This window comes from Bombyx mori, chromosome 23 (assembly GCF_030269925.1).
Source record: "Bombyx mori chromosome 23, ASM3026992v2".
In the NCBI taxonomy this organism is placed as follows: Eukaryota; Metazoa; Arthropoda; class Insecta; order Lepidoptera; family Bombycidae; genus Bombyx; species Bombyx mori.
Genome location: NC_085129.1, coordinates 15,195,071 through 15,206,106, shown reverse-complemented (window position 1 = coordinate 15,206,106; position 11,036 = coordinate 15,195,071). Strand labels below are relative to the sequence as shown.

Below are 11,036 nucleotides of genomic sequence, written 5' to 3'. Positions count from 1 at the left end.
TAGGTAGCGCTCCAGCAGAGCCCCCACGCGTCATCATCCGCCTTGAGCAACGGTATTGTATAAGAGCAGTCTCACTAAACAGTGTCATTGTAATTCACTGTGCCGCTGCTGACGACTCTCGCAAACCTCGCCTGAGGAAGCACTTGCCGATGCTCGGGACTACCAGAACTAATTGTTGAGGTTTACGAACATAGAGCCCATTGGATGTTCACTGGTCTCCATCGCCCGTAGACTTCGGTAAGCCAAAGGCACAGTTAAATCACTGTCCTCTGCTGAAGACGTTAAGCCTGGTTAGAGGAAGGGCACGTCACGGCGTCCAGGGCTATCTGGAGCGGGGTGGCACAGGGGAGGGCACCCACGGTGGCTGCTTCCCAGAAGTTTCAAGTGTAAATAAAACAAAAAGATTTGGTGTAAATTGTATTTACCTCTTATCAATGCATAACTTGTTTCGTCATCGCATGTTTTGATAAATATTTTTACAAAGGTTACACAGTGGTACAGATTACATTGGTCAAAATAAACACAGACTACATTAACAATTTAATTTTTCAAAAAACGAGACACAGATATCCGTCCTCACTCTCGCTGAACGTGATAACATTTTCACTAAACACCGCAACTCGAGGGCGAAGCTATATCGACGAGGGAAGCTTGGAATGTCACCGCGTAGGATTTATACTCAATCTATCAACACATTAACACGAAATTATATACATTTGAACATTTAAAAAAACTTTTCTTAACTATTATTTTACAATTTAACGTGAAGGTAACTCTATCTTTGGTAGCGCGAGCCGCGAGGAGCTGTTGGGGAACGACCGGGTGCACGTGCGCGCGTCTCCGCGACTTCCAGAACAATCTTCATAACGATATCTTGTGAGCCTACAAGATAAACCATTTCATTGATTTGTCAAAAAAAAAGCAACTACAAATTTTATATATATATCGTTAGCACCGTTGTGTTATTAAATTTGACGAAACGAAAAAACGACACTAAAAAGAGACAGACATATTGGATTAAGCCTGCGCGAGAATGAGATAGAATGAACATTGTTCTGAATCGCCGCGAGACGGCACGTCGGAATGTTACAGAGTTACAGCCGTGGCACACACACAGCTATCGATTCGTTGGCACTTGTGGAGGTTTGTTTACAATACGGACATCCCGACACTAAAAATACAAGTTGCAGGGATGCTAATTGCAGTCCCTCGGTAATTGAACTCGTGTATGTACATAGGTGCAGTGCAGTGGTGACGTCACGAGCGGGCCCGCGCGGCGCCGCACTGCATTCACTCTACGGAACAGACGACGTGTGTATGATATGAGAGATTTACATCTCGTTTTTTTTATCAACGAAACCAAAACAAGTAACATAGCTGAAGCCAACGCCCGCAGAGGACGCCCGGGCGTAACATTACAATATTCCTTCACGAAAAATGCCAATGGAATTTTTAAGTAGTACTTGCCAAATATTAACTGGTTACATTAAGTATGTGAAATTGTTAGGAATAATAAATACATAGATGTTTTCAAGACAATAGTTAACTATCGAAGACGCGAAGCACGAAGCTCCCTGTACACACATTGACTATTGGATAACATTTCATTATTATTATTAAAGTAAAAACGCGTATAAATTTTAATCCTACGAGAATGCCGGGCGGCCACACGATCAATTTCACCTAAATTTTACTAATACTGTTCGCAAGTTCGGCCCGCGGGCAGCTCCACTTGCAACGACCATGTACACTTAAATAATATGTCCTAAGTTTCATAAATAAATCGTTATTATTTTATATTAAAAAAAAAAAAAAAAACATCTAACAGTTTGAACACATTCTAGCTACATATTGCTACATCGTATTACAGTAGAAACGCTATTTTATAGAAACATATTTACATTTTATATCGTACGCTAATTATTATTATAGATTCCATCGAATTATTTGTTTATCAATTAAGTTAGCTATACAACTGTTATTTATTAAGTCGCAAGCGTTGCACACGACAGGCTCCTCTTAAATAATTACATATCATAAATTAACAAAACTTAAATAAAATCATTTAATAATATGTAAATAAAAATAATCTATAGAATAGTTGAAACCATCTAGGCTTTTGTCATTTAATATATTAAAATTTTTCAATAAACATAACTGTCGTAAAACGAATGCGATTAATAAAAGCTAGGCGTTCCACTTACGATGACAGCTGTCACAATTGTCACTGTCAAACGAGACAGCTGCGTACGTGTACAAGTTTAACAAAAATATAAATTACTATGCACTATATCAGCTGATCGATTCGTATATATATATATATATTTAAATGTCATAAAACTGTACACGAGACTAGTATTGTTTGCTCTTGTGTAACGTTGCCCGGAACAAGCGCACGCAACGCGCGTGGACGCGCGAGCCGACACATGAGCCGACACGCGAGCCGATACACGAGCCGACTAACCGGAGGCACACTTCTACGTAAAGCTATATATACACGCCTTGGGGAGGCACTTGGTACACAGAATACATTCCAACTGACAATAAACGCGCTTTCAGTTAGCTTCAACTTAATCGTTAGCGGTAGGAATAAAAGTAGTGTTTCATGCTTTTTCAAAACTACTCGTTACGAGTAGTTAAATCCATCGCGGAGTCTGTAAACACCCACCCAGACACGGCGAGGTTTGATATATCACTATGAGAAATTTACATAAAAGTTGAAATTAAAAATAAATGACTCTTAATTCTTATAAAAGGCCAACTTCAAAAAGCGCGTATTGTTTACAGCTCGATAAACGACCGCGTACAAAAAACCATTAAAAATGATCTATAATATTATACTCTTACACGTTACTAAACAGGCGAAACTACAACGATGGAATATGATTTCAAATAACTTTACACCAGTTCATAAACCTCAAAAGTACATAATCTCTCCCGACACACTTCCACCTGGGTCGATCATTAGGCGGTTGACATCTGTCACACTGACACATGTCATGCTGACGTCGCGTCAGTACAATAGTCGTAGGTATTTTGCGTGACTAATATTTGGCTGCTGAGCGCAACAACGACCTACAGAGTTATTTGAAAACAACATTTCCTTCCTTTGAATGAACATTTAATATAAAATTTATAGGTTCATCGCGCCCTGTTATATAAACATATTATGACCATTGTTCTATATACTATTTTTGTATATATGTATATGCTTTTGTAACGATAGAAATTGTAGATTTGATTAAGTATACAGGTAATGTCGAAAACTGTACGAAAGAGTACTGTTGTTTTATCATAATATAATAGTGATGCAATATGTGTGATATAAGCGAGACATTTCCACTTAAAAGTTACTTAAACATAATTACTGTTTTTCTCATATGCCATCAGTGCTACCAGATCGATCGTGAATATGGCAACACAGTTGGAATTAAATATTATTTGATAACCAATACATTTGCTAAATAAAATGTATAAAAAAAGGAATACATTCATTTTTATTTAATTATTTTATACTGCCATTTTAATGGTGTAAATATTTTAATTACTGGGTTATCATGTTAATGAGCTTTAATGAGTCGTTTTAACAGATTAAGCCCATAGCCTGAAATGATTTCTACCAAGAACGGTTAATTTATATAATATTAAATGCATATGGTTCGTTAAAATTAGATAATTTGTGAACAACAATACAACAATCATTTCAGTTGATTGTGCTTTATAAGATTGATTTCAGTTTAATATAGTTGGCGTCAGATTGCTTAACAGAAAGACTATATTTAAATGTATTTATAATGATAAAGGCGCGCCGCTGATTCCAAAATCATTAAGGTACTTTCACAAAGACTACATTTCAGCGCCTTCACAGTGAAAAGGTTTGAGCTATCACAAACACTGTAAAGTTTAGTTTGCCCGTTGACCACTCACTATATTGTTAAGATTCCGTTTGCTAACGCCATAAGCCGACCGAGCGCGGCGGGGCGCGGCCGGGGCGTGGCGTGGCGTGGCGTAGCGTGGCGGGTCGGGGCGGGGCGTGGCGGTCAATTTGTGCGAACTAAGATCTTTTATCAATTATCTACAATATCAACATTTTCTTAATGGGCTTTTAAAACACATTACTTTTGTTTACAGAACAACAGAATATAAATTTAATTAACACGCGTCGATTTTTTAATAATTCTTAATCAAATTTGTAAGGGCTACTTGTTTTATGATAAGTTTGTATAAATAAATCAATTATTTTAAAATTATTTCACTAAAATCATCGAAAAATATTAAGGGCGTAAACGTTTAGAATGAAATTCATTAAAACAATTACTTCTAGTTTACAGAGGGAACAGGATTTCAAGATAAAATCGTGGTTAGTTTGGAATTTGAACGGTTTTTTAAATTGAGATTGGGTGATGGTGAGACAGTAATCAAAGTAGAGGTAAATGAAATGTATAGAGTAATCGCATAATATGCTTGAAATAATAAAGAGAAAACAAAACAGTTATAATGTACTGAGCTGCCATCCAGTTCGCCCCAGCCACGGTGTGACAATTCAGGTCATGTCCAAAGGGTAAAGTTATGCCGGGCTAGATCATCACAAAGATTAAAAGTACATTAATAACAAACATTATTGTATTTTAAAACAAATAGCCCATCCCTATCTAGTATTGTTTCCTAAAGTTTCTGCACTAGGCTGGTAGATGTACATTGCCGCTGTTGTCAATGTATTGAAATACGTTAAGTCGATCGGTAGATGGCGTTGTTCAGTAGTCCCGCCGTAGTTTCCTCGAGTGTTCACACTATATCGATAGAGGGCGTTGTACAGCCGTTCATGTCTTGTAGTATCTACATTCGTCAGTAGATGTCGTTGTCCAGTACGGCACGGCCCTCAGGGTCCTCGAGTATGTACAGTCGGTCTGCAGATGTCCCCGGGCGACGCGGCCTAGTTGATGACGTTGTGTCAGGAGGCAGCGTGGTCGTGGTGCACGCGGGCGGCGCGGTCGGTGCCGGTGGTCAGTAGATTTGCGAACTCCACCTCCAGGATCTGCCGCGCCTGGGGAGCGGACACGGCTGTAGTAACTCTTAGGCTCTTAGCTACACGGGTCCAGTAGCCGTGACACTGATCGAGTCGCATGATTGTTTTGCGCAAGAAGACTAATACTTTTTTATTTCCTTCATGTGCCCGTGCTTGTGTCGTTTGTGTATTGATCAGTCAGTGAGCTGTAATAATGACTCGTTTATTTCGGACAACATACAGTGAAAACTTTGAAAATCAGGCCAAAAAATACAGGCGATTGTATGTATATTGACACAGATGAGCAAGTATTTGGCCTACCTAATGTTAAGTTGTTACCATGGCTCCCGGTCATGAAATTTTTACTGGTGGTAGGACGTCTTGAGTCCGCACGGGTAGGTACCATCGCCCTGCCTATTTCTGCCGTGAAGCAGTAATGCGTTTCGGTTTGAAGGGTGGGGCAGCCGTTGTAACTATACTGAAACCTTAGAACTTATATCTCAAGGTGGGTGGCAGCATTTACGTTGTAGGTATATGGGCTCCGGTAACCATTTAATATCAGATGGGCCGTGAGCTCGTCCACCCACCTAAGCAATAAAAAAAAGTGATACTACCAAGCATCTTCCAGAAGAGGTGGACTAGATCAGAGCGCGCGTTTTTTTTTCCTACTTAAGCTGAGAGCCTTGAGAGGCTATTTCAGCGTAACCTTAAGTAGTAGGTGAGTTCACGGGGCTCAAACCTGACGACGTTGCTAACACGAACCCAAGCAAGAGCAGTGCTTCGCAGAATCTACCACCGGATCAGAAACGCGACCCACTGAGAAGATCCGGCGAGACACTCAGTGGGCTGTGTCTGAGGGTGTGTGCACGGTGGTCATACCTGCGTGTTCTGCGTGGGGATCTGCAGCGCCAGCGCCATGCTGTTGGCGTCGAAGCTGTCGTCGAGCGCGATGAGGGCGCCGTGCACCCCGCTCTCCGACAGGTTGTTCGCGTACTCCTGCAGACACACACGGGTGAGGCCTTGCAAGGTGTGGGCACCCTCACCCCCCCCCTCGAGGATAGGAAGGCAGTTGGTACCCGTTATGGGAAATATCCGTTGTTACAGTGTGATTTAAATTAAATCTGTCGCTATTATTGGTGACCATAGTCACTCGCCACAAAACTTTTCTACACACGACGGGGGATGTGCGCACTCTCAGCACGGATTGAAAAACTTATACAATGCAAGTACTTCTAAACTCTCTATTTTTATTTTAATACAGTTTGTTCGGGTCCTTATATCATACTTATCAGTTGTTTATGAATTTTCATTGTTGATCCCTCACTAACTTTACTGGTGTTAGGATGTCTTGTGAGTACGCACGGGTAGGTACCATCACCCCGCCCATTTCTGCCATGGAACAGTATTGCGTTTCGGTTTGAAGGGTGGGGCATCCGTTGTAACTATACTGAAATTTTAGAACTCATGTCTCAAGGTGGGTGGTGTATTTACGTTGTAGATGTCCATGGGCTCCAGTGAGCTCGTCCGTCGCGCGTACCTTGAGGTTGATGTGGTGCAGCCACCGCTGCAGGCGCTCGTTGGTCCACACCAGCACGTCCCGCGCGCCGCCCCCCTCGGCCGCCCGGCGCCGCTCCTCCAGCGCGCGCACGCTGTACCCCACGCGCTTCAGGCACGCCACGCCGAAGTGCAACGACGTCCTGCGGCACACACACAGCGTCACGATACGCTCCCCCCGCCCCCAACCGCCCCCGCCTCACCGCCGCGACACCTACCTGTGGAAGCTGTCGACCATCTTGAGCTGTGTCCGCAGGTCCCGCTTGGTGAGGTGCTCCAGCATGCGGGCGTCGACCAGGCACTCCATAAAGGTAGTTCTGTACTGCGGCAGACCTGGAACGAACACGAGTTGCAGCGCCCGCAGCCAGGGGGACGAGCACACAGCTCCGTACAAGTTACTACGCTACAGTACCTAGCGAGGGCAACCACACGTTCCCGATCCACTCGTGGTTCATGTCCCCGAAGGCGAGTGCGGCGCAGGCCGTGCCCCGGGGCGCCGACGGTGACGTCAGCGACACCATCTCCTGGATGGCCAGGCGCAGCTTCAGCCGGTGCAGCGGGTTGCTGATGCCTGGAGCCACACGAGCTGCGTCACTAGTGCACTACACAGCGCTTTCACGCGCGGGGACTGGATGATGTGAGCGTTATATATGTATGATGTCAGTATATCAGAGGAAATGACAGTAGCCCCGGTGATTGGCAAATTAAAGAGCGAACGGTTAGCGTGGTGTGGATATGTGATGCGTAGAGACGAGATGCATGTGAATAGTGCAAGGTAGAGAGGGAAGAGGTCGACCGAAGAAGACATGGATGGAGTGTGTGAATGACGATATGAGAGACGACGGTTGATAGTGGGATAAAGTGGAGATAAAGAGAAGAGATGCTAGGATAGTGAGGTGGGCGCGGCGTACCGATCTCCCGCTGTATCTCCTGGTCGGAGAGCGCGGACATGATGGCGCCGGACTTGACGTTGGCGCGGCAGGCGGCCACGTACCAGGCCGGCATGCCCACCCACAGCTCCAGCCACGCCACCACGGTGGGCCCGTTCCACAGCGCGAAGGGCGTGCCGGCCCGCATGGCCTCGCCCAGCAGCTCGTGGCGGTAGTCGCGGTCCCTGCGCCACCAGACAGTGTGGGGTGTGAGGCAGTCACAACATATTCATATTGTATCGACGGGTGAAGGGCTATTTGGTTAAAGCGACATTTAACTTTGTAATTAAAGGTGCAACTAAACGTTGGTATTGTAGCATTAACAGTTCGATATTTTTAATTGATTTTCAATTAAGTTTACTTCATTCAAGTAGCTGAAGAAGTTTTTTTTATTATATTTTTTCCAAACTTTAACGGACTCTCTTATAAAATTGCAATAATGTCGCTTAAACCAAACAGCCTTTGACCCTTCAATATGTAACATGTCATCTACGTTATATGTAGCTCTGTGCATCAAAAAATGTAGTTTTTAATACAATTGCAAAAAAGAATTTAAAATTGAATCAAAGTTATTGAAACTGTAAACGGAAACTTGAACAAAACAAAACTATAATCTAAAACTGACTTGGACTTAGACCTGGTGTACTCCTGGTGCTGGAGCGGCACGTGGGCGAGGTCGGAGGGGGGCGCGTCGTCGGCCAGGGAGGACAGCCCCAGCGACGACGCGGACGACAGCGAGCGCGACCCCTGCCCCTGCGGACACTGGACCGGTGTAGTGCCATTCAGTTCCTTGCTATTCCAACTTTATTTTATTTCCCTACCTATGCTGACAGCCTTGAGGGGCTATTTCAGCTTCGCCCTAACATGTAGGTGAGCTCACGGGGTTCTAACCGGAGTGATGCTAACACTGGCCCTAGCAAGAGTAGTGCTTCGCAGAATCTACCACCGGATCGGAAACGCGACACACTGAGAAGATCCGGCGAGAAACTCAGTGGACTGTGTCTGTCTGTGGGTTAATTCGCTCGTCCAGCCCTTCGTCGCAAGTGACGAATTCGACTTATTTTATTTACAGTTGTTATATATGTGCATCAGTATCGCCATCTCGCTCGTCGGTACCGCGCGAGAGCGAGACGGGAGATCAAGAAAGACAATACAATTGACAATAATCATTTTTAATTTTTATTTGTAATTTTGTATTCAATAGCCGAAGCTATGTACATTAATATGGGTTTATTGAGTGCATATACCATTTAGATTGCAATCCAGATTAGATTGTGCAGTTGCTTTGATTATTCGACGACAAATACCCTGTTATTTGTTCCAATATTTCAAATTATAATCGGTTCTACATACATACAACACTCAGCAGATATATTTATGACTATATATAGGGTGTGATTTTGTTAACATAGACCAACATTGAAGAAATATTCGCGACGTATGAGACTTGAGAAGAGATGATGGAGAGGCGTACCGGTAATCCCCCCTTCTCCTTTTTACTGAACAGCCTCCCGAGTGAGCTCTTGATGCCGCGTTTCTTCTGCTGGTGCATGGAGGCGATGGAGACGGCGGAGGAGGCGGACGTGACGCCGCGCGGCGCTCCGCCCCACGGTCCCGCGGCGGCCCCCAGGGACTCCTGGCTCGAGCTGCGACCACGACACACGTGTATAAGGGGACCGTTTTATTGTTGGTGCGTCACGAAGTGGGGGACCGTGTAGGAGCTGCGCGGGGGGTTGTACGTGCGGCGACATGACGCGGGGTCTACATAGGGGTGCGGCTGTGATCTATACAACGTGTTACAAAATACCCCGTAAAAAATATAATTAATTATCGAAGATAAGAATTTTGTCAACCCTACCCCAAGCTGTCATGTTAAAGATTATTTAACAGAATGGCCTACGTACCTATTTTACCTAATAATTGTCTACTTTAATAGTTTTTCCATTTTTCATTCATATATGTTTGTTACCTTAATACAAGGATGTCATTATACTCAAGTAGTTTTCTAATTTTTTTATTGCTTAGACGAGTGGACGAGCTCACAGCCCACCTGGTGTGAAGTGGTTACTGGAGCCCATAGACATCTTCGACGTAAATGCGCCACCCACCTTGAGATATAAGTTCTAAGGTCCCAAGTATAGTTACAACGGCTGTCCAACCCTTCAAACAGAAACGCATTACTGCTTCCCGGCAGAAATAGGCGGGGTGGTGGTACCTACCCGTGCGGACTCACAAGAGGTCCTACCACCAGTGAACAACCAGTTGTCGTACTTGTCAAAATGTTTGTCGTTCCGTGAATTAAGTAGAAATGTAGGTACTTTAACTGAAATAGGGTTTGCACATCAGTGAAAATAAAAATATTTTTTTATTTTGTTGGGGTACGTTATACAGCGTTACTACGGTTCTTAAATATTGTGAATGGACTCGTTATCAGGCCCCGTTTAACCTCCTTTCGACTTTACGGGTAGTTTTGTAACACCTTGTATATCAACGGGTGAAAGACTATTTGATTTAAGCGACATTTCGCGTAATATCACTTCCATCTTTGTAATTAAATATGTGTTTTATTTTATATCATAAATCAACAGTTCGATGTTTGTAATTGAACTCCAATTAAGTCTACGCCATTCAAATAGATGATGAAGTTTTTTTTGTCATGAAGTGAAGAGTTTTCCAAAATTTAAACTTTAAATGGCTTTTCTATACCGTTGGAAAAATGTCGCTTAAGCCAAATAACTTTTTACCCGTCGATATGTAAAATATGTAACATATAATCTATGTTTAACGTTTAATAATAGAGGTATATCACGCTTATATAGTACTTACATAAAAAAACAAACATTATTAAGTTTGGTAAAACTGAATATTAAACATGACTTTTAGCGCTATCGAATGGAGAATTTGGTCACGACATTGACATAACATCATTGCGTTGTGTTATGAAAGAAATTTATAAACTACATGCGACTGGCGTTGATACGTAGGGCGATCTACTAAACAACTTCTAGCTTATACAGCTTGACTTCAATAGCTTCGTCTAAAATGGAATTACCAAGCAGCCGGTGCGGGCGGGGACACACGTAGGAACCATAAAGACGTACCAGCGCGACCAAGCGGTCACCGACACAAAGCTGCGGGTTCAGTCGACGACAAAACATTAGTAATTCCATTTTAAAATTATTTTATTGATTTGTTAACGGTTACACTGACAAAATGTATTGCTTTGCTTAAAACTAAAAACGAATTTGAAATTGATAGTAGAACTGTGTATCTTAGGTTACGGACACATCGGCGTGCAAACCGAGAGTACCCCTCCGAGGCATGGGGGGCTAAGCGTCACGCGAGCCCGGCGCCGTTTTGCGGCAGAAAAAGCTCAAGTCAGAAATATTTCTTTGGACAAAACGAGTCTCCCGTGACCACTGACAGGTTTTAGCCAGTACGCAGCGTCACATGTAGCTGGCCGAGCGGCCCGGGCCCGGGTGGTGGAGCAGGTAGTTGTCCAGGACGCGGTACAGACTGGACTTGGGGCACAGAGGGTGCGGGACGTA

General features: G+C 43.5%; 1 protein-coding gene across 12 annotated transcripts in view; it reads right to left on the bottom strand.

Annotated features, from left to right (window-relative positions):
* Positions 1–404: 404 nt before the first annotated feature.
* LOC101746727 (liprin-alpha-1) overlaps positions 405–11,036 on the bottom strand; it is a 107,976-nt gene continuing 97,344 nt past the window's right edge. For 9 of the 12 annotated variants that reach the window (XM_062675285.1, XM_062675286.1, XM_038019448.2 and 6 more), the window contains 8 exons: positions 8,963–9,134; positions 8,114–8,250; positions 7,471–7,673; positions 6,972–7,130; positions 6,778–6,892; positions 6,543–6,702; positions 5,885–6,001; positions 405–5,044 (listed from right to left, as the gene is read on the bottom strand). In XM_062675285.1, coding sequence (XP_062531269.1) covers positions 4,952–5,044; positions 5,885–6,001; positions 6,543–6,702; positions 6,778–6,892; positions 6,972–7,130; positions 7,471–7,673; positions 8,114–8,250; positions 8,963–9,134 — 1,156 coding nt within the window. In that variant the 3' untranslated portion in view covers positions 405–4,951. The remainder of the gene's footprint in view (positions 5,045–5,884; positions 6,002–6,542; positions 6,703–6,777; positions 6,893–6,971; positions 7,131–7,470; positions 7,674–8,113; positions 8,251–8,962; positions 9,135–11,036) is intronic. The other 3 variants (XM_062675279.1, XM_062675278.1, XM_062675281.1) reach the window with 3 other exon arrangements.